At 42.1% G+C, this 24,757-nt stretch overlaps 1 protein-coding gene across 2 annotated transcripts in view; it reads right to left on the minus strand.

The window, feature by feature from the left end:
• Positions 1-24,757, minus strand: part of MKLN1 (muskelin 1) — a 205,056-nt gene that overhangs the window by 82,723 nt on the left and 97,576 nt on the right. For both annotated transcript variants that reach the window (XM_075063794.1, XM_075063800.1), the window contains one exon: positions 13,962-14,074. In XM_075063794.1, coding sequence (XP_074919895.1) covers positions 13,962-14,074 — 113 coding nt within the window. The remainder of the gene's footprint in view (positions 1-13,961; positions 14,075-24,757) is intronic.

The raw sequence follows: 24,757 nt of genomic DNA on the forward strand, positions 1-24,757 counted from the left end.
TTATGGACCATCCATTTCATCCTGCATTTTGAGGCTGGGGCTCATCCCTCCTATTGGGGCAAGAGGCTTGTTTTGATTATCTGCTCTGAAAGATTAATGGAACCAGAAATGCTCTAGAGAGCTGAGGAAGAAACATGTTCCACAAACAGACCATTCCTTTAGTGGGTTGGTAGGATACACAATACTCCCCTTTTGTCTACCATTGATGGGGTGCCATCTTGGCCAGCTTAATTTTCACAGGTTACCCTGATTTGCAGATGATCTACAACAGATGAAGACAGCTAGAGCACAAAGTAGAAGGCCAAGGCTGACTGGCTGCAGCATAAAGACTTTTTAAACTCTTACAATGTGGCTGTGTAGGAGAAAAAGAAAAACCTTTTCCTCCATTATAGCATCTGCGAAATCTCAGATAGCAAATTTGTTTCAGGTGATAGTGTAGATTTACCAGATCACCTCCACTCAGTAGCTGATCTGAGTCCCTCCCACTGAAGAAACTGTTCGCTTTTTGTGTGGACAAGATTGATCATTTAGGGACTGGCTGTCTGTTTCCGTGATAGCAAAGTAAGGTCTTGAGGGAACAAGGGCCTTTTCTTCTCCTGCAGGGTTTCAACCAGTGATGTTCCATGAGACACTGGAGGTGTTGGAAGAACTTTATCCCACCACCTGCACTTTGGAACCACGTCCTTCCTCCCCAGTGAAGGCCAGTGGGGAAGTATTTGCCCAAAGTACTTTATTTGTGGAGATTGTCAATGCCTCTCAGAGAGAAGGTAGGTTGCCTGCTGCTTTGAAGGAAGCAATAACGAGGTCTTTCCTTAAAAAGTCATTGCTTTCACTAATCATCATCAAGTATCACATCTTGCTTTCTGGGTAAGGCTGCTGAGAAGATTGTGAAATAATTCACAGATGCATTTGATCTCTGACTCTTGTCAATCGGAGTACAGATCTGGCAATGACACAGACTGCATTGGACAATGATCTCCTACACTGCACAAAGATGTCCAATGCCGGTATTAAATCTATCAGCTGTTTTCATTACCATGAGTAGGGCTCTGTATCATGACTTTCCACGACCTCCATGACTTCTGCAGGGGCCAGAGCTCAGGTGGCCCCAGGGACAGCCACACCAGCTGTGGCCCCTGGCCAGCCAGAGCAACCACAGTCCGTGGCCCCAGGCACCTGGTGCCCCTGGCCTCAGGCATCCCCCCAGCGGCACCCCTCTGATACTGCCCCCAGCAGTGACCCCTTCTATCCCCCCCCCCCAGATTTAATCACAGGTATTTTTAGTATAAGTCATGAACAGTTCAAGGAGCATGAATTTTTGATTTTTGCACATGACCTGTCCATGACTTTTTAGTAAAAATATCTGACTAAATCATAGCCTTAATCATGAGGTGTCACTAACTCACCTGTAGACTCTGGAGGGGCTGATGTTCAGCAACTTAGTTTTCTTCTCAAGCAGAGCTCAATGTGTAGTTGAAGGCAACTGCTCTTCCACTCAAAGAGCTCTCAAGTGCGGGGTGTTACAAGGTCCCGTTCTGTCAAACTCTCCTGTTCAATATGTATATGGGGCCAGTAGAAAGTTCAATAAGCACAGGGCCGCCCAGAGGATTCAGGGGGCCTGGGGCAAGGCAATTTCGGGGGCCCCTTCCATAAAAAAAGTTGCAATACTATAGAATACTATATTCTCGTCGGGGCCCCTGTGGGGCCAAGGGCAAATTGCCCTACTTGCCTCCCCTCCCCTTCTGGGCAGCCCTGAGTAAGCAGGCACAGGGTTTCGAGTTTTGAATAGACTGATGATACCAAACTGTAGGTCTCTATCATCTGATTTAGTTAACGCAGTTCAGCACCTCAGACAATATCTAACTGATGCTGGGGCTTGGAGAACAGTGAGCGGCTGAGGCTCAAAACAGACAAGTCTGAGGTGATGATGGCCAGTTGGGAGATGCCGCCGGAGGAGGCAACTTCATCCTCCGTGGACTGAAGGAGCATATCCACCATTAGTTAATAGTGTCTAGAAATTTAAGGAGTGATATTAGCCCCCTGGCAGTGTTGGACAATCATATCACAGCAGTGACTCAGTCAGCTTTTTACCATCTGCATCGGGCTAGAAGGCCGCTAGCTTTTCTTTCAGATGTGGACCTTGCCTCTGTTATCCATGCTTTTGTTCCCTCAAGATTAGTCTACTGCAATAAAAACTCTACATGGGATTACATCTTAAGCCATTTGGAAAGTGACAGTGCAGAACACGGCAGTTCATTTACAAAGTGGGGCATCTTGCTGGAAACGAATGACACCTGGGCTGCAGTATGTGCACTTGCTGCTCACTGAGTGGAGTTTAAGGTTTTGGTTATGACCTACAAAGCCCTATACGGACTGGGACTGCCTCTCTCCCACGCCATACTACCACAGCTGTGGTCAGCATGGGTGCTCAAGCTAGAGCCCCTCATTGTAAATAAGAGACTGGCAGGCAAGGTGTTTCTCCATTAGGGCTCAGACTTTGGAACATGCTCTTCTCACAATAGTCTGAAATAGCCCTAACCTGGCAATCTTCCAGGCATGCTGAAAAATATAGGTTTGATAGAGCTTTTGGAGACGGCTGATGGTACATTTTCTAGATGAAAAGAAGCTGGCTGGCTGACCAAATTCCTGTGGAACTGATTTTAATGCTGCTGAGGTTTAATCTAATTGTGTTTATTATATGATTAAGTTAACATGCCTAGAGCTTTGGCTAGGCATCAATTTGAAATCTAAATAAATAATTAAAATCAAATAATTGCAAGTTGCATTGCAGATAACCCTAAAAAGTGAACAGAAATGTAAGATCCCTAATCTGGTTCCAAAAACATCAGTTTAGAACCTAAAAATGGAAGGTGACAAGAAGAATCTAGATCACTTGTCTCATAACAAAGTAACCCATCTGCTCAGTCATACAGGCTATCCAGAACATATCACTCCAGTGCTTCACTTTCTTCACTAACTCTCTAAGGAACATCAGGTGAAATTCAAGGTTTCAATCCTCATCTTCAAAGCACTGTTACACAAGCTACCCTCACCAAGCATGATCATGCCCTTCCATGACAGACAGCTCCAGTGTTCCAGTGCAATGTATCAACTTAACGCATTAAACTTTTGCACCCAGGAGACTGTCGTCTCAGAAACTGCTCAGAAGTTTCTAACTCGCTCCAGTAAACATCAGAACCACTGTGATCATCAGCACTGTCAAAATACCACTTCGAACAAGCCTTACCATAACAGCAAGCGAATAAAATATCACAAAGTCCTGCTCCCTGAATAAAAATCTAGACACATTTTCATTTAATAATTTCCTTTGGGAACAATTAACTTATTTATCACTGTGAAGAAAATTCTAATCATCATGACAATTACCCCTTTGCCTGCTCTATCTGAAACAGGAGGCGGCAAGACACATGGAAGAACCAGACTTGGGGCGACAAGGGGGGGGAACAAAAGAAAACCACCATCATCCTTGAAGTAAATCAGATTATACTTCAACTCAAAGTGAAGTAACTGGCCATAGCCTAACTAATTTACAGCAAGATGAATCATGTAGGAAAAATGCAAAACCCTATGAAGATTAGAAACATCCATTTCTAAAACAAGTCAAGAAAGAGGTGAGGTAGATTGGATGATCTAATACAGGGGTTCTCAACTTCCTCTCTCTTTGCCTTCCCCACTCCCCAACAAACTACAAAAACTCCACGGCCCACCTGTGCCACAATAACTGGTTTTCTGCATATATAAGCCAGGGCTGGCACTAAGGGGTAGCAAGAAGGGCAGTTGCCCAGGGCCCCACACCACAGTGAAGCTATGTTGCTCAGCCTTCTGCTTCAGCCCCAGGTGGCAGAGCTCAGGGCACTGGGCTCCAGCCCCATACAGTGGGACTTCGGCTTTCTGCTCTGGGCCCCAGCAAGTCTAACACTGGTCCTGCTTGGCAGATTCCCTGAAAGCTGCTCGCAGCCCTCCAGGGGGCCCTGGACCCATGGTCAAGAGCCACTGATCTAACATGCTTTTCCACCTCTAATGTCCATGAAATACCACCCCTCCTCTCAAAGAAAAAAGATGTTTTAACGGGTACTACAGTTAATAAACTGTAATAAATAAAGTGAGTTAATAAACTGCAACAGTGATGAAACATTTAACAGAGGTGTAAATGACCATGACAGTTCACAGAAGGCAAAACATATTCTCTGCCCTCAGGAGCTGAAAAATTTACATATATAAACACACAGAAGACATTGTAGGGCAAGAATGTAGGAGAGGGAGGGTCTGGGGAATAACTAACAATGACAAGAGAAGGGGCAATTTCCCAAGGAGGAATGCACTGAGCAAAGAGGATGCTCAGAGCACTTCCATTTTTCTACACACTTTGCATGTGTAACTAAGCCAAAATCACAAGAATGTTATGAATAAGTGTTATTTTACCGATTGGGAAGATGTGAAGAGCAGTGAAATCACACAGCAAGTCAACACAGTACTAGGATTAGAACTCAGGATTTCACGGCTCCCAACATTAAATTCAAGCCTCTTGGCCCTGTTACTTCTTATGTCTAACCAAATCACATGCTTGCTATGGAACATTCATGGATTAAGTCCTATTAAACATACTGGAGTTCTTTCAAAGCCTAAAAGCCTGGGGGGGGGGGGGCGGGGAGGAGATGCAATGCTCTTTCAAGCAGCATTTGCTATAGGGAGATGCCAACAGACTGAAGAAACTGAGTTGGCTGGAACTTTAATACCTCACGAACTGAGTATAATAATCTTAATACACAATTATACCCTTTCCTGCCAGCAAAGTCACAAGAGACTGAGAAAGAATACTGCTAAATTCAAGATACATTTCAACAAATTAGCTTAGTATCCGTCTACGGCTCTGAAAATCAATGGTTCCTCCATTTTACCAAATTGGAATTGCTATTAACGTTACTTCTGTCAAATCTCACTGTAATCTGTGCAATTTTAGTTGTTGCATGAGTCCAACACAAAGCCTCTAATAGGTGAGAAGAAATGCAAAGACGACAAACTTTACAGACATATCTGAATGCTGTTTGGAGATACCTTCCCCGATAGGCAAGAAGTGTTTTTCAGTCTGGTTGAATTTTGTTAGTTAGTCTCCACATTGGCTTGTAAAACCACCTATGGTGCTGAAGAAATTTGTTTGCATGAACTGTACACACACAGAACAAGGGGGATAGCCTTTGGCACCTACCACTACTCAGAACAAGTGCCTATCAATCCTAAAGTTAACATACTAAGATTTCCCTCTAGCAGAAACTGGAAAGAGCTGTTCCCCTCTTAAAAATTGCCTAAAATAGCCAGTTGAAAATGCTATAATACTTTTAAAAGAAATTCAAGGGTGTACTGCTCTGCACTAGAAGGCATTTAAAACCATCATGTGGAGGAGTTTCAGTTTATTGCAGAATCCTTAAGATAAACTGGTAAGTGATCTTCCAAATAAGATCAGAGACCTGGAACAAGACTACTGTTCAGTGGTGTCTCATCAGGAACATAAACCGTAAAATACAACTAAAACAGTGGTCTCTGTTAAAAGACAAGCTTTTCAGAGCAATTACTCATGCCAAATGTGGTGTTACAAACATAGAAGAGTGGCTCTCAATTCAGCATGTCATAACTTATGCTACCACATATCTTTTATGCCACTTGAGTATGCAACCTTAGCCTAGACACAAATGATTGAGTCCTCTCAGAATAAGGGTGATCCGTGTGGAGAACCGGTTCCTTCCCAAGATCTCCCAGGACCAAGGTTTGGGACCCTCTATGAAGCTGCTGTGAAAAACTCTCCATGTTTCAGTGGAAAGATGCTTATTTCGGACATTTGGCACTTTGAAAGTGCCTGAAGTTTGGAATGCTGTTATGCAGTTTTATCACAGTCAGAAATGGGACCTGTAAGTGCAAGGTGATGGAGAGCAGTGGAGTGGAAGTGAATAGCTCTAGGTACTTGTTTGGGATGGAAGAAGCAGGGGTGAGCTTTTCTTCAATGTTGGAGGGTTAGAAACCTTCATAACAACAGGGAGAGGTTAACAAACCACCGCAGAGGTTACAAGTATAAAATTAGGCCTTGATCTTGCACACAATTGCATACATGAGTAACTCGTGTGTGTAAAAGGTATTCACATGCATGTCTGCAGGAATACACTGCCAACTCTCCAGGGCAGGGACCATCTCTCCCTGTGCGTTGGTGTGGTATCTAGCATAACAGGAACCTTAGACTAACTGAGGTATGTGTGTGCAAACTGCAATAGAAGTAGCTTATTTAGATTTAAAGTCTACAAAAATGCCTACACAAGTTTAATGCACCTTAACAATTAAAAACTCACAATCACAGTAACTCTAATTTGAAATAATTGAAAAAAGATAGAAAGGCTAGTATTAGGGATGGATTACTTTCTCATATACTGTGAGCAGTGTGACTATGAACTTTTCTATTATAACAGTTGGTATTGTGCCCAGGGTGACAGATACCACAAATCTGTGTGAACAGGATTTCTAGATTTTAAAAGATTACATTAAATCTGTTAGATAGCACAAAGCTGCAGCTGTCTATAGGGCCCCTTTGTGCTAGGCACTGTACAAAGTCATAGAAAGAGAAAATCTTTGTCCCAAAGATCTTACAATCTAAACGGAAAAGACAGACAAAGGTTGGGAGAAAGGGATTACCAACACCTTTGTCAACTCCAATAAGCCTATTTCCACGCTTAGAGTTAGGCGTGTGCCTAAATACCTTGCTAAATCAGGACCCTGCTGAGGAAGGATGTTCTTATGGTTAAGGTACTAGGCAAGAAGCCCAGAGATCTGGGTTCAGTTCCTCACTTGGCTGCAGACTTCCTGTGCAATCCTCAGTAAATCACTTAGTTCCTTTGAGCCTCAGTTCTCAGTCTTTTGCTTATACATTGCATCCCTTTCTCTTACCCTTTTCCTGTCCTGTCTATTAAGATTGTAAACATAAGATTTTATTCTTTGCGACTGTACAGCATTTATGACAGTGGAGCTCTGATATCAGTTGGGGTCTCCAGAAGCTACTGTAATAAAAATACATTATTGCAGGAATTATGGCACTATTGATAAAATATCAAAAACAAAACGATCATTGTATTCAGTTTGCTGATTTACTTGTCAGAGCCACTGGGACTCCCAAAAAACTTCAGCATTCTGACCCAGTTTAGAGGCTTAGGGACTTCCAGGAAGAGAAAATTTATAAACTTTAGATAATGATCAGCTTACAACTGCAGTCTTTCATACAGCTACCCAATGAGCCAAAGATTTTTGCCTCTAATTATTTTCACTAAATTCATGTATGACCTCTTCCAGGAAAACTAAAATCTGATATTTGAAAGTTATTCATTACAGTGCCAGTTTCTAAGCAAACGCAAAAACAAGGAACATTTCATACTTATCAACTGATAGTAAAACTAGAGACCAAGTAACATACTGACATTTAATGAAAGAATTAACTGGATATTGAGGGAATGAGGATAACATGACAGATGTGATAATATAGGCTCTAAGACTAGAAAACTTTGTAAATCTGAGAGAATTTGGGTATCAGACTTCCATTAAAATTAACAGGTACTGGGTGCCCTGACTCCCTAGGAAGGTTTGAAAAACCTCAACTTAAAAATGTATTAATGTTAAACATTGTATAGTTGCTAATTATATCATCAACTGAATACACTGCCTACACTCACCACAGTTCAACGCAAGACCCATGATAAGACTTCTTTAAATTCACATATTTTTCTCATGAGGTAACATGTTTGTAAAATTACCATATATGCAGAGAAGCCTGTTACAGGGATGAAGTAAAAGAGGGAACGGATGCTGGGTTTGGGTGGTGATCAGGGGCTTCCCGGAGATGGAGGAATCTGCCTCCACATTGTACTCTCAGAGTGGGAAGATGAGCCATTGGGTCCATGCACTGAATCCATGATAGGAAGATGGGTAGTTAGCTCAGCCCTGCTCACTCCACTCTGCTTCAGCTGCTCTGGCAACAGCTTGCTTGTCTACTCCCCAAATTCTGAGCACAGTGTGGGTCTAATGGTTTAAAATATTATGTTCTGTTATTTTGTCCAGGCGCCCAAATTTTGCTGACTGCATCAGTCATAGAATACAATTTTCAGTTTATAACTCAACTAAACGTCAATGAAATTTAAAAGGCATTTCTCTAGCCTGACGGCTCTCTCTCTAATGAATTTCAAAGGACTGCTGCAAACAACTGAGCCAATATAGCTTCTTTAAAAAAAAATTAAATAAAAAAATACAATCTTTCATAACAAACGCTAGGCTACCTAAAATATATGGACCACTACCGTCTCCCCTATAGTTACACCTCTTCGTCCTAGAACTGGTTACTTTATATTACCCTTGAGATTATACTAGATAAATAGGGGTATGTTTATTGCATTCTGCTCATATTTTAGCTTAACAGTTAAATTATTTAGTGTGAATAGCTAACAAGTGCCAAATTAATAAGCACTAAAGGCATAGAAATAAAATACACACACACTACAATATGAAGAGAAAAGATTTTAAGTTCTCTTGGGATCTCTCTGAATATTTTCAGCAATTCCATGTCAGACTATTCCTTGCAGTGACTTGTTTATGAATATTCTGACCTTCTTGTTAGAGGAATATCTGGAGTGTTTTCTTTAGCATACCTATTCAGTGGAGATTCTAACCTTTCCGTTTTTCACTTGTTTTACCCAGAGCTCATAAGAAAGAAGGGCATTATTAGTGTGTAAGTACATATAATATATAGTATATACTGACAGTATAGTATATTTGAATTCTGAATATGCCCCATTTCAATAATCAATAAAAGCCCCACACATTGTAAACCTCTGTCTCAAATTTCCCTCAAGACTTTGTGAAGTCTTCCCAGATTTCCGCATAAACTACCCTGTCTCCTCTCTCTCCCCCCCAAGCCACTGTTCTCCTCTTACTTCTGATTATCCTCTCAAAAACCAGTCACTCCTTTCCAAGATCCATCCTCCTTACACTCCCCCAGTCTCCTCCTCTCCTCAAAATTTACCTGATTCTCTCCCCCTCATCCCCAAACACTTATTTTTCTCCTCAAACTGTTTTTTGCACCTGTCTCCTTTCCCTCTTCTATATTCTGCCCTGTTTTCCCTTTCCTCAATAGCTGCCCCCCTAGCACCTAGCACTGCTAGTGCCTGTCATCTCAACGGTTTCCCACGGACTGTCCTCCCATAACTATCCCTTAGTACCTTGTCACCACCTAGTGTCCATCATCCATAGCTGTCGTCCTCCATCATATCAGTGCTCCTCATAGCTCCACCTGCCTCGCTAGCTAAGGCAAGAAAGGGGAAGTGGAGCAGCACTGGCTAGGGTGGCAGCTTCTATCATTTTCCAGCCAGGCCCCTCCTGCTGTGCAGATGCTCAAAGCTGGCAGGAATGGTGGCCAAACAAAGAAGGAACTGAGCCCAGTGCAAGCATGAACCAGAGCTATGGGCTCCTATTTGTCCAGCAAGAGGACATGGCCTACTTTCCACTCATCCCTTTCTTCCTACAGCACAAGGCAGCAACTGTATCCTGCCTATTGAGCTATTAATAGCTAATCAGCAGCCAACAGGAGGAAAGAGGGGAGAAATAGAATGCTGAGCACTGCTGCAAAAAACAACTTCTGAATCTCTTTTCTGCCCCTTCTACTACTTTCACACCCTCCCCTTTACAGCCCACCAAAAGTTGTTTTTTTTTGGCGGCGGGGAGTGGGGGGAAGATATTCACCAAACCCGCCGGGTATTTACGCAGAAGCCTGTGAAACCTCATTATCTTCAGCTGAGTTGCACAAGTATGCGAACCACGATGCACCAGAAGTAATGCATTTCAGCATAGACAAATGGGAAGTTATATATGTAGAAACAAAGACTGCAGGCCATAACTACAGAATAGGGGGCTGTATCTTGGACAACAATGACTCTGAAAAGGATTTAGGAGTTATAATGGGCAAGCTTCTCAACAGGAGCTCTCAGAGCAATGCTATGGCAAACAGAGATTATGCGATCCTTGGATGTATAAACAAGGAGTTGCGAATAGGCAGGTGTATATGGCACTGGTGAGACGGATACTAGAGTACTATGTACAGTTCTGGTGTTCATATTTTATAAAAATATGTTTAAAAATTGGAGAAAGTCCAATTGAGAGCCACGAAATCGATTCCATCGCTGGAAAAAAATGCCTTACAGCAGAAGATTTACAAAAAATTCAGTCTGTTTAGATTATCAAAAAGACAACAGAGGTGACTTCATTACAGCGCATAAGAACCATCACCTGCAGAAAATACTGGGTGCTAAAGGGATTTTTAGAAAAGAAAAACAATGGCTGGAAGTTAGAGCCAAACAAACTCACATTAGAAACAAGGCATGCATTTTTAGCCATTGAAACAAACAAGGCAAGTGGTGAATTCTCCATCTCTTCATGTCTTCCAAACAGATGCCTTTCTGAAGATACACTTTATCTAAATGCAAATACTTAGGTTTAGTACAGGGTAACTGGGTGAAAGGTAATAGCCTGTGATATACAGGAAGCCAGACTAGATGATCCCAAGGTCCCTTCTGGCCTCGAACTATGAATCTAGAAAGCTTTTTGTTGCTTCCTACTAGCCCAAACTGCAGCAGCTCCAAAAGCTTCATGCATCAAATATAAAGCAAAACAGGCTGAAGGTCACGGCACAAACAAAATCACTAAAGCTCTTAGGATTCCAAAGCCTCTGGCACTCCTCCCTTTTAGTTGGGTTCAAATTTTCAAGTGTCCGTTTTATTTCTGTAGCTGAGAGAAGCTGAAGGAAATAAGTTATTTCTGTAGTGATGTAGCTTCAGAACCACTATTGGAATGTGACACTAGGCAGACTGCTTGTTCAGTGCTGTCAAATTATTTCCACACATGCTACCTGCTGAATTCTATTTTTGTATGAAGAAGAATTTCTAGACAAAAACACTACAAAACCAATTATATATATACACATTGTATAATACATCAATGATGTTTTCATCCACTGGACAGATGACAAACTTCCTCACAGATTTTCACAACTTCAACAACCACCATCCGTACATCAAACTCTTCTCTGGAACACTCCCACACCAGCATCAAGTTCCTGGACACCACGATCAGCTTCAACAATGGAACCTTACTGAGAACTATATACAAAAAAATCCCTCAGATCACCTACCTTCACAGACCCAGTAACCACCCTAAAAACAGACCAAGAACTCTTATCTACAGCCAAGCACTCAGATGTCACAGAATATGCTCTGAGGAGAAAGTCCAGGATATACACCTAAACATACTCAAAACTACATTTACCAAACAAGAACACTCCACCAGAGAAGCATATTGTAACATTGAAGGATACACCCAAATACCCTGAGTCTACACTATGGCTTTAGGTCAAATTTAGCAGCGTTACCTCAAATTAACCCTGGACCCGTCCACACAATGAAGCNCTCCGATGAGGGGATTAGCACTGAAATCAGCCTTGCCAAGTCAAATTTGGGATAGTGTGGACGCAATTCAATGGTATGGGCCTCCGGGAGCTATCCCAGAGTGCTCCATTGTGACCACTCTGGACAGCACTCTCAACTCAGATGTACTGGCCAGCTAGACTGGAAAAGGGAGCAAACTTTTGAATTTCATTTCCTGTTTGGCCAGCATGTTTGCAGAGCTCGTCAGCATGATGTGCACACCGCCGGGGCACATTACCCAGCCCATACTTTGTGAGAAGTCTATGACCATGTCCCTCTCGTCACCGCACTGCCGTCAGCCCCTCGCCTGGTTTTGCGCAAAACAATTGTCTGTCGTTGCTCTGACAGAGGGAGGGGCGACTGAAGACAGGGCTTACAGGGAATTAAAATCAACAAAAGACGTGGCTTTGCATTAAGGAGAAACACAAACAACTGTCACACAGAATGGCCCCCTCAAGGACTGAACTCAAAACCCTGGGTTTGGCAGGCCCTTGATTTCACAAAACAAATCGGTTCAATTTCTTGTTTTGATCCATCTATTTTTTAGATCATAGGCTGGCAGCAGACGGTGCATTACGATTGCTAGCCATCATCACTTCCTGGCTGCTCGCCAGAAGATGGTGCAGTATGACTGCTAGCCATCGTCATCTCCTGGGTGCTCGGCAGAAGATGGGAATGACCTGGCTGAGTCACTCTCATGTCTGCCCAGGCACCCCGACCAATCTCAGCGAGGTCAGCTAAAAGAGCATCCAGGAATATGACAATGGCTACCAATCATAATGCACCGTCTGCTGCCAAAAGGCAATGAGCTGCAGCTGTGCAGCAATGCAGTCCCATGTCTGCCAGCACCCAGGAGACATACGATGACGATGAGCTGAGCGGGCTCCATGCTTGCCGTGGGATGACGTCTGCTCAGGTAACCCAGGAAAAAAAGGCGCGAAATGACTGTCTGCCGTCGTTTTCATGGAGAGAGGGGCCTGACGACATGTACCCAGAACCACCCATGACACTGTTTTTGCCCCATCAGGCATCGGGATCTCAACCCAGAATCAACAATGGGCTGCGGAGACTGCGGGAACTGTGGGTTAGCTATCCACAGTGCAACACTCCAGAAGTCGATGCTAGCCTCAGTACTGTGGACACAGTCCGCCAGCTTAATGCACTTAGAGCATTTTGTGTGGGGACACTCAATAGACTGTATAAAAAAGATTTCTAAAAATACGACTTCTATAAATTCAACCTAATTTTGTAGTGTAGACATACCCTGAGAGAACCTGCTTCAATACAGACATAAAATTCCATCCGAGCACCCACCCTTAGTTCTCATCTTCCACCCTCACACTGGAACCCATACGGGTATCATTTAACAACTACAGCCAATATTCAATGGGGACCCTATCCTGAAAAAAAATCTTTCTTGAAACCCCACGCCCACCCCCCTTTCTGGCCTTCAAACAACACCCAACCTCATCTTCAAAAGCAAGCTCTCCACAGACCAGGACACACAAGCTCAAAATGGGACCAGAGTCTGCCAGAACAGATACAAAACCCACAGACATATCTCCACTGCACAAAGATCAACATCCCCTCCGAACACACTTTTCAAGATCCATAGGTCCTACACATGCCTATCACAACATGTGGTGTACCTCACGCAGTCCACTAAATGCCCCAACAGCTATGTGGGCGAAAGCTGACAATCTCCACGCTCTCGAATGAACTTGCATAGGAACATTTAGGCCTAACTATGATAAAAGACAAAAACACTCATCACTTCTGGGTGAACACTTTTCACAAAGCAATCACTCTATATCTGACCTTTATGTCATCCTCAAATGGAACCCGCACAGCACTTTCAAAAGATAAGCCTGGGATCTTATTAAAACCATGATTTTGAATTTAAAGACCCTGGATTTACAGATGATTACAACAATCTGTAGCCCATCAACCCCCCTTTCTGTCCTGTGACTAAAGAGTGTTAACAGGCCACATTACCTTGAATGGTCCCTTAGCATATATGCAAACTACTTATGCTAAACGATCTTTTATTTAGCTGGGACACTTGAGAATCTTTCCCAGACCTTAACAAAAGATCTGTGTAACTGGAAACCTTGCTTCTCTCATCAACAGAAGTTGATCCAATACAAGATATTACCTCACCCATCTTGTGTCTCTGACTTGTGGGTTATTCTGCTATTGACAAATAAAACAACCTCTTTCCTACTCTACTCTGAGAAGTATTTGAGACTGAGAAGTCACTTTATTTCACATTCTCCCAATATAAGCACTTCAAAAGTCCAGTAGAACTTCAGAGTCTGAAATCTGAATCTTAATGCAAGCAACACTCTAACACGAGTATTACAGAAGCATGACGAATTTTGTAACTGTAACAGAGGACATTTAAATCAGATACTAGTAATATGAATGTTTGGGGGAACTTACCTCTTTTTCAGTATCTCTAGATATACAGGTCCACTGGTTTTCCTTCACACTGTATGCCCAGAAGTCAGCCAGATCCTGAGTCCCATCCCAGCCACCAAACAAATAAACAGTTTCTATAAAAATGAAAGAACATACATGGATTTTAAAAAACACAAAACCAGTTAATTTGAGTGCCTTGAAGAGGCATGATCTTAAAACATACTTATGGTCTACTTAGGATGAAAAGGCAGTACAAATTGATCAATTTATAAGTCAGTGGACATGGAAAATGGTACTAATTTCAAGCCAGTTCCTTTCTGAATGCAATTCTCTCTCACCTGTTAATTGAAGGAGCAATGGAAAGGAGGTGGTTTATCTAATAATTAGGTTTTCAGAGTGGCTTGACGCAGTCCCCTTAGATATACAGCCAATCTTCTAGGCTATTCAAATTTTATTTATAATGTCTGTCTATTTCAGAAGGGAGAATCAAAACCAGTATTTCGCTGTAAAAGTACTGAAAAAAATTCAACCAATATTCATGTTCAGGGTACTGTGAATAAGTACAGCTTGTTCAACAAGGTGTTGGGATTTTGTATGGGATGTGGTGCAGGCTATCAACTAGAACCTGAAATTGGGTTCTATTCCAAGCTCTGGCAGCCTTGAGATTCGACATTGACTCAGTTACAAATGTTCTAGCTTAGTCTGCCCTTTTGTAAAACAGATATGCTTCCCTTAACAGTGAGGTAATTACAATTTATGAAGTGCTCTGAGATTTTCTGACAAGTGAGAAAAGCCACACAAACAAGTTAGTAGCAGAGCCAGAAAATTCCATGACTTCAAGTTCCAAGCCCATTCCTCCAGAGCTTGCTACCCATCAAGATTTAAACATCAGTGTATGAGGCATATTAAACCTATGACGCCACCAACCAATTAATGACCAACATAATGGTCTCCAACAGGTGTCCCAGGCAGTCATGCTCAGATATAACAATGTGTGTGAGAGACAGAGTCTCTGCACAAAGGAGAAGTGAAAAAGAATCTCAATGTTCTGATAAAAAGAGGAGTAGATTCACAGACTCTAGGACTGGAAGGGACCTCGAGAGGTCATCGAGTCCAGTCCCCTGCCTTCATGGCAGGACCAAATACTGTCTAGACCATCCCTGATAGACATTTATCTAACCTACTCTTAAATATCTCCAGAGATGGAGATTCCACAACCTCCCTAGGCAATTTATTCCAGTGTTTAACTACCCTGACAGTTAGAACTTTTTCCTAATGTCCAACCTAAATCTCCCTTGCTGCAGTTTAAGCCCATTGCTTCTTGTTCTATCATTAGAGGCTAAGGTGAAGAAGGAAACATCTAGTGTACTAGCTTGGTAGCTTTGAAGTCTCAGATCTTCTCAAAAGAAAATTTGATTTTAATACCAAAAAGCCAATTAATTAATGAACTAGAGTTCAAATTTATTTTTCTCACAATTTAAGAGTGTTTGGGGGGGGGGGGGGAGATAGGCAGCTTTCAAAACCCTTTAAGTATTCACCTAAAGTACTACTAAAAAAATTATGCACTAGTTTACTATAACAACTGTCTGCCAACTTTCAATCTGGTACCAATTAAACAGCACAGTTAAAAATGTGATATAGAATTTAAATGGCTATTGACCCTTGTCTATAATTGTGCTAGTGGGCACCACCATGAAAAGGTTATCCTGGTTCATTAACTTTAATTACCCTTCCTCTTGGGCTCAGGGCTCCCAATGTTCCCTGCGAAGAGCAAGTCCCTTTGTGCTCATAAATTCTCACAGTTCACAAAACCCACATTACCACAACAGCTTCATTGATAGCCGAAGAAAATAAAAGATTTGGCACAGATCACGTATCCTATTGGGTCTCTGCCAAAATGTCATGCCTCCTATGAAGGCTTTGTTGCACCAGTTGAAGTTTAATAGCAAACCTGAATAAATCTAATGAAAGCTAAACCTTTTTATCTACCTTAAGAAAACCTGGTAAAATGAAATAATCTTGCAAGCATTCAAAAGGAGTGAAATATCGTCATAAAGTAAATGCCAACTGTAAGCACCTCCCTCAGTGCTTACAAGTGGCAACGAAGAGATAAATGTACACAATGTCAAATTTGCTTTTATTCTTACTGCATAACTACATTCCAGCTCAGCGATAAAGGCTCCATCATTACCCAGTCCAGAATGACTGACATTCCTTCCCTTTCTACTGGCTTTTTAGCAGATGCACAAAATAGAACCAAACATCTTTTACTATTTATTGTATTGCCAGCACAATTTATGTACTGTAAAATTTGAGGATTTTTTTTTTAGAAGGACATCGGTGTTTCCAAATACAAATTTATCTGCCACCAAGAGATTCATGGTTGTTTTTTTTTTTTTAAATGGTTTCTTCTAATGTTTGAAACTATTCTTCCAAGGTTTAAGAAACATGTATTTTTATCCTTCACCACAAATCCAAAATAACTCAATTTTGCAGCAACATTTTCACTTCCTAGGCCCCTTTATATATGTGCACTATTCCACCATCAAATTGGGTATCTGTGACATCCTCCATAATGTTCGGCTTGTCATTAAATCATCAACTTTTATTACATTCATAGTCTCTGCCATACTGCATTTATCTCTGTTCACAGCATAACAAAATACCACAATATTCCCAATACCACAGTGTGTTAACAGTTGGTAAATGATGATTAGAGCAATCACAGTATCTGTTTCCCCTAACCACACTTACACATGCAGCTACTAGGCCTATGATTGCAGTGAAAACATTTCAACAGGATCCAAGACTTGTGAGAGAGGACAAGTCTGGTGAATGGATTTGGAGTAGTCTGATGGCGATACTGACCCTCTTAGTCTTGGCTTAGGCAACATATACTTATAGGTAAAGAGGCTGCACTTTGAAACTTTCAGTTTACCTCTAGAAAACACAATATTAGTATCCCCCATTTTAAGTGAATGGACTAGCTAGTCAAGACAGGGATCACATGTTCCTATGGGTATGTCTACACTACAAAATAAGGTCTATTTTATAGAAGTCGATTTTTAGAAATCGATTTTATACAGTCAATTGCATACCTCCACACTAAGCACATTAACTCGGTGGAGTGCATCCTCACTACCGTGGATAGCTTCGACTTACAGTTCCCGTAGTCTCCGCTGCCCATTGGAATTCTGGGTTAAGCTCCCATCGTCTGATGGGGCAAAAACATTGTCGCAGGTGGTTTTGGGTACATGTCGTTAGCCGCCCCTCCCTCCACGAAAGCAACAGCAGATAATCGTTTTGTGCCTTTTTTCCTGGGTTATCCGAGCAGATACCATAGCACAGCAAGCATGGAGCCCACTCAGCTCACTGCTGCTGTTTCGAGCTGGAGGCTTCTGCCTCAGGCTGCTCTCCCAGCTAGCAGCACCACACGGTCGCACCTATCCCAGCCTACCCCTTGCTCCCATGGCTCATGAAGGCTAGACAGTAGTAAGGAGCAGTTCAACCATCAGCTAAGCAAGTGCAGAATAGTGGTAGAATGTGCCTTTGGATGTTTAAAAGCTCGCTGGTGCTGTTGGTCAGACCTCAGCGCAAACCAACATTCCCATTGCTATTGCTGTTTGCTCCATAATATCTGAGAGAGTAAGGAGAAGACGTTTAAGGCAGGGAGGGAGGCTGAGGCAAATCACCTGGCATCCAATTTTGAGCAGCCAGACACCAGGACAATTAGAAGAGCACAGCAAGGCGCGCTGCACATCAGAGAGGCTTTGAAAACAAAGTTTTATGACTGGCCAGGCTTCTTTGTGACAGTTATGTGCATTTCTCCTTGATACAAACCCACCCCCTTTGTTGATTTTAATTCCCTGTAAGCCAACCACCCTCCCCCCTTCAAAATGAAGTAATTATTGTTTTGAATCCATGCATTCTCTCTTTATTAATTTTAAAAAATGAGATAACAGAAAGGTAGCCCGAGTGGGGTGGGGGAAGAGGGAAGGACAAGGTCACATTGCTTATTGAAGCCACACTAAAAATCAAACTGTTTGAATGACAGCCTTCTGTTGCTTGGCCATCCTCTGGAGTGAGTGGAGTGGCTGGGTGCCCAGAGCCTCCCCCCGCATTCTTGGGCATCTGGGTAAGGAGGCTATGGAACATGGGGAGGAGGGCAGGCGGTTATACAGTGGATGCAGCAGGGGTCTGTGCTCTTGACCACTTTCCTGCAGCTCCAAGAGATGCTTCATCATGCCCGTTTGCTCCCCCATTAGTCTCAGCATCGTGTTCCGCTTCCATTCTTTGCACTCACTTAATTCTTTCCTGGCCTCTGCCACTGAATGCCTCCATGCATTAAGCTGTGCCCTATCAGTATGGGAGGACTGCAAGAGCTCGGAAAATGTGTCATCGCAAGTGTGGGTTTTTCTTGACTTCTAATCTGTGATAACCTCAGGGACGGAGATGATAGGGGGAGCATAGAAACATTCTACGCTCTACAATTCTGCGGGGGGACTGCATGGTCACCTGTGCTGCTGAGTGCTTCTAAGTTCACTACACTGACCAAACAGGAAATTCAAAAGTTCCCAGAGCTTTTCCTGGGTACCTGGCTAGTGCATCAGAGTTCAAAGTGCTGTCCAGAGCGGTCACAATGGAGCACTCTCCTGGAGGCCAATACCATCAATTTGCGGACGCACTACCCCAAATTCAACCCAGCAAGGTCAATTTTAGCGCTACTCCCCTCGTCGGGGAGGAGTACAGAAGTCGATTTTAAGAGCCCTTTAGGTCGATGGAATGCGGTTGGTTGTGTGGACGCAGTCATTTTTAAATCGTTCTAATGTGGCCGAATTCGACCTAATCCTGTAGTGTAGACCAGGCTAAGTGTTTGAAGACTGCCTAATGCAATGAGGCTCCAATTCCAATTGACATGTCTTGGTAATCTAGTCAATTTAACATTAAAACAGCAAAAAAGGTAACATCCCTTAAAAGAACAAAAAATACAAAAAGGTAAAAGGAAGCTTCATGTGCAACCATTGGAGGGAAACAATTCGATCTCACAATGATTGTGACACAGAGGGAGCAGATCCATTCCCAGTGGTGCCATTCTGATAATACAAGTTACAATACAGAAGTGCAGGTAGCGGGAAACCTCATTTTCACTCAATTCTTCAGATACTTACGATACAATTGAGAGTCAGACAGTATTCCAGGACAAGGTCTGCAAGTCTGATGCAGCATTCCAACCTCTGTGCCCAGAAAGGCTCACTAACAGCCTTATTGTCCTGTCGGACATGATTAAAGATCACTAAAAGTCTTAATTCTAAGATGGTACAAAAGAGTTAAAACTACATGTAAGAACAGGAACAAAGTCATCCCAAGCAAGGAACCCTACATTCTCACCTGCTCCCTCAGAACTCTCAAGCAGACCAAAGAAACACATAAAATAGCAAATGTCCAAGTTAAAGCTGCTTGTCTTCAATGACAAAGGAGCAAGGCAACTCTTCAAGGTTGCGTACTGCTTCCATTAGGCTGCTCTTTTAAATATCAAATATCTGTACTCTGATCAAGATGAGTTTTGCATGCAAAAGACGGGAAAGGAAATGTCTACTGTCTATTTGAGTTAAACAAAAGACTGATGGAATATCAGCTTGTACAGCAGATATTTTTCTACCATGCATCTGAGATGTGAACAATCCTTATTTTTAGTACTATGGTAGCACCAAAAATGTGCTAGACACTGCACAGACGTATAGGGAAACGATCTGTGCCTCAAAGATTACAATCTAAAGACTAAAAACAAAAGGGAGAAAACAGTAATGTCTTATTCTTTGTGCTCCCATGTCTGTAACCACCTACTGTCTCGTCTTATACTTAGATTGTAAGCTCTTTGGGAAAGGGGCCATCATTTTTCCCCTCTGTGCCTGTACAGCACAATGGGGCCCTGCCATGACTGTAGTGCTCCCACAACACAAATATAACGACATACAAGTAAAGTGATCAGAGAGAAGGTAAACAAACCAAAATTAGATTTGTTTTTTTCCTTTTAAAATGTCATTTCTTGCAGGCATTGCAATGGGTACTGGAGGACAGATCTGAATGGAGAGGGCAGTGGCCTGGCATGTCAAGGTAATTATATTGTAGTAGCACCCCAAGAGCTCAGTCAAGATCAGGATTCCACTGTGATGCATATTGTAAAAATATACAGGAAAAGACTCTCCCTGCGCCCAATAATATGTATCAGAGGTAATCCTGCATCACTCTCCAGCTTCCCACTCAACTCCTCCTTTCCCACTCACAGTCCAAATTTGGAATTTCTCCTCTCAAATCAACCAGTGAATATTTGCAAGAGACTATAGCACTGTCACATCCATCCAAAGCCCTTGTCAGCTATAATTTGGAGGTCAGAATTCCCTACTGTTTTTGCCATGCCCAAAACTCAAAATTAAACTATTTCTTCAAAAAACTATATTCAAGAGTACTTCTAAATTGCTTATTCTGGCAAAAAAGCAGGCCTTAAGAGGCCTACTCTGCTCTCCCCTTTTCTTCCCTTACTCTCAATACTGTTGCTATCGTCAACAACCCCCCTTTCCCAAGAGTGCAAGAAGTTGCACTACTCTGTCCATCCTTTACCACCATGCCTTAACCTGGATACTGCTTACCAACTTCTCTCTAAGCTTCCCTTTTTCAGAAGAGTATTTAGTAACCCTCCCCCATCACATGCTACACAACACATCAGTCAGATTGCCTCTCTCCAGAGAACTTGTGCATTCACGCAGCCATTTTCATGTCACTCTTAGTCTGCACAAAAGATTACACTCCTCACTGGTAGTGTAAATCAAGGGCAATGGGAATAAATCTCATACTAAGACGACTTTGGGTAAAATTTTCAAAAGTTGCTAAGTCACTCAAACCTAAATCCCACTGAATCAATGAGATTTAGGCACTTTAGGAAATTTTACCTTTTTTATTTTACAATATACTGCAGTGCATTTAATAGCACTACTACATTATGAAGCACAGATCACATTAAAATTGAACTAGACTTGTTGAAACAAACACTGTAATGAGTTACCCTTGTTCTTTCATTAAATGCGTCACTTGCTACCTCACAAGAGTCACAACATGGCGTCTCAGACAGTTTGAATTAACTAGATTCTACCATACTGAACAGCAATCACTAGGTTCACTCATATATCATAAGATACCAATGAAGTGGTTCCTGCTCCTCCAATTCTCTCAATATGCTTACCAATTTTCAATAGAGTAGGCTAATATAAGCAACCCCAGGTAAATACTTAAACGACAACTAGGGGGAGGGGAAGATTAATGTTTAGTCATATTAATTGTGTTACAGTAATGGAACCAAATGACATGCAAACAGTGCTTCTCCCAATACCTTTTATTATACCTGGGGTTCTCAGACTTTTGTACTGGTGACCCCTTTCACACAGCAAGTATCTGATTGTGACCCCCTCAAATATATAAAAAAGTGTTTTTAATGCATAACACCATTATAATTGCTGGAGGCAAAGCAGGGGTTGGGATGGAGGACAGCAGCTCGCAACCCCCCATGTAATAACCTCGTGACCCCCTGAAAGGTCCCAACCCCCAGTTTGAGAACTCCTGGATTATACCTTGTGCTCCCTTCTTTCCCCCTCAACCAAGTAAACTCATGTCTTATTCTCAGCTTTTAGGTAAGCGTCCTGAGACAGAAGTGCTTTTATTTGAGTAAAATCAGCATTTTCTTTCCTTCTTTTCTCAATTTAAGCCTCTCATCTGCCTCTACTGTACCTACGCCAACCTTGGTGTCATCCTCTGCTACTTTTCCTGTAATGCCTTTGTCTGAATCTGACTCACCATATCTCTGCAGCATTGTCCATGTGTACTGCTGCCTTCGTTCCATCTCTGCTGAAACCTTTAACTAGGCCTTCATCTGTGGTCAGCTGACTATCGCAACTCCCTTTTCCACTGACCTTCCTGCTGCTTAGCTACCTAGTGTAATTTGCCTACCTTCTCCCGTATAAAATTGTGGGCCTTCCTGGAGGATAGCTTGGCTTCATTCCCATGAGAAACAACGGGAGGTGGTATCCATTTTCAAAGAGAGCAGTTCTTCGTGGAATTCCGTGAAGGAGACTGTTCATCTGCTTCTCCATAAAGGAAAAGCTTTCACTCATAACAACACCGGGGGGGCGGGGAATCACCATTAATCCAAATGTAGCCCAATGCATGAGATTTTAGTGAGCTTTAGCTATGCAATGTAAGCAGGGTCAGTTTTATTTAATTGAGATCATCAGGAATAAAAGTACAGTGATAAAAATATTTCTGTTGTGAAATGTTTGTGTAATTAATTTTAACTTTAAACCAGTTAATGAATTTACTTGTAAATTATCAGAACATTCACTCTGTACTCAAGAAACAAATGCTGTAATTTGGGGGACATTACAACATATGCTTCATATATAAAATGATTAAATCCCTACTTCTAGTGCAAAACTCAACTCAAACTTAACTATGGGACTGCAAGGAATGATTCCATAACAAAGTATGCATTGTATTCCTGTCAAAGAGACGCTGTTATTCTTTAAAACCTGTTTGGCATCCTGACATTAAGTAGCAGAATTCATCCGCAATATACATATATATGTTTTTTCTGTTTCTATGCGGAACCTACCTCTCATTTGCTTAAATAAATGGCCTGACAAAGCGTGATTAGGTCATTTTGATAAAGATACCAGCAGTAGATGTCTGAATCCTCTTACAAAATGCATCAAGGCAATGACTCTGCTACTTGCAGCTCTGTTCTGCTGGGAATACAGCACTGAAATCAAAGCCTGCACTCCTCTGAGTATTTTGCCAGAATCTACATATGTAAGAAGGTACTCTAGTTCTATTACAGAACTAGGCAGAGCACTTGCCTCTAACATCCTTGGGTGATGACCCATGTTTCCTTATATCAGAGCTTCCAAAATGCAGTCATAACTTTCTTCCCCTAAAAAGGTACAGAAAACTGTCCTGCCTCCCATATAACCAGTGATTTAAAAATAGGTCCATCTTACAGAAAAAATGAAAATGGACATTTTAAACTGTATGCACCTGTGGATGTATAAAGTTATTGTCCCTGATCTAAGCCTGGCATGGCCTGGTTAATGAATATACCTCTGTGCAAATATATTAAGAGTGTTCTGCTCAGGGCTGGCTCTAGGCACCAGCAGAAGCAGCACGTGCTTGGGACGGCACATTAAGGGAGGCATCTCGGCCAATCTTGGGGCAGTCGGTCTTGGCGCAGCACATTCCAGCCGCCCCCCCTGCCTCCCCATTTTTTTTGGTTGCTTGGGGCAGCAAAAAAAGCTAGAGCCGGCCCTGGTTCTGCTGTGGTGTTTGACTGGAGTACTGTCTGGTCCTGAAAAGATTATCTTATCTTAAAGTTAGTTATCTTACATTAGGAAGGACATTATGGATTACAGCATGAGCATCAGACCTTTTTGCACCATGCATATCTGACTATATTTTTGAGATACAGAACTGAATTGCCCGTCCCCTCCATCATGCTCCTACATGTGTAAAAATAAAATAAATAAATAAATAAAAAGAAAAGCAGCACTACACAAAAAGAATAAATTAATTTTAGCCTCCAGCTTCATTCAGTGCAGCATTAGAGCAGTACAACTAGTTTTAAAAACATTCTTAATATCATCTGATTACTTTACAGGAGAGGTAACCTAGTAACCCACAGAATCTTTAACATAATGTATTTATCCCCTTTCATCTCCACCCACAAAAAAAAAAAAGTCTATTCCCAGAAATACTTGTAAGAGGGCAGAGTTAGTGTTAACTTGTCCTGCATGACTAAATTATTAGAAGCTACATACCAACATCATACTTGCCCCAACAGATTAACATAAGCTTTGGTATTCTATTTTAAGCCTGTGGACAGTGATGACTTTCACTTTTGCTGGCTCATTTTTGTTGGAAACTAAGCAAGCGCAGCACTGTATATAAGCTACAAAATACAAGGTTGAAAGCAGCACAGGTTAGGCCTGGGCATCAGGGAATAGGGGTTTGTTCCTGACACTGACTTACTGTGAGACATGGAGAAGTCACTTAACCTTTCCCTACCTCACTTTGTATAGATGGTAATGAGGATAATGCCAATCTCTGAAAGTCACTTAGATGAAGAGTGTTAAGCACAAATTGTTATTCCCTCTCATCCCCAGAATCTGTGTCATAACAGTTCAGCAAGTGGGGCAAGGCGTATGTTCCTTTTTTTCCTTTTTCCATTAACATTAGGCATGTGTGAGGCTCCCTAGAGAGATTAGCTTCAGTTTGTAAAATACACCCCAAAGCCATGCCTAGCCAAATTCCCACACCTTCGATAAATGGGCCCAAGCACAAAAGGAAGCTTCAGCAGCCATTAGTAGAAGCAGCAGGTTTTACAACACAAACAGTATCAGCAACCTTCCTGGCCTTCTCATGAGCCAAATTAAATACCAGAAACACCCAGAACTTCCTCATGAGCAAAACCACCACCACATAAGACATACTAACTTTGCAGGCCCAAGCAGGCCCTGAAGCAAAACTGAGTACAGCCTCCCAAGAAGCCTACAGGGAATCTCTTCTCCAGAGCTGTAAGAATGATCCAAAGTTACCCTCTGTCACTAGAAGCATAAAGCTTGCCGGTGAAATTGACTAAAAGAATGGGAGGAAGTCCAGTTCTTCCTGAAAACAAAGTATATCAGTTTAAGAAACTGGAAGACTGACTCCATTTCCCTGCCTTATTTAATATCAGAATGATCACACGTCAAAGCTTGACCTAGTCAGCTTGCTCTGAG

Source organism: Chelonoidis abingdonii, chromosome 1, assembly GCF_003597395.2.
Source record: "Chelonoidis abingdonii isolate Lonesome George chromosome 1, CheloAbing_2.0, whole genome shotgun sequence".
Lineage (NCBI taxonomy): Eukaryota > Metazoa > Chordata > Testudines > Testudinidae > Chelonoidis > Chelonoidis abingdonii.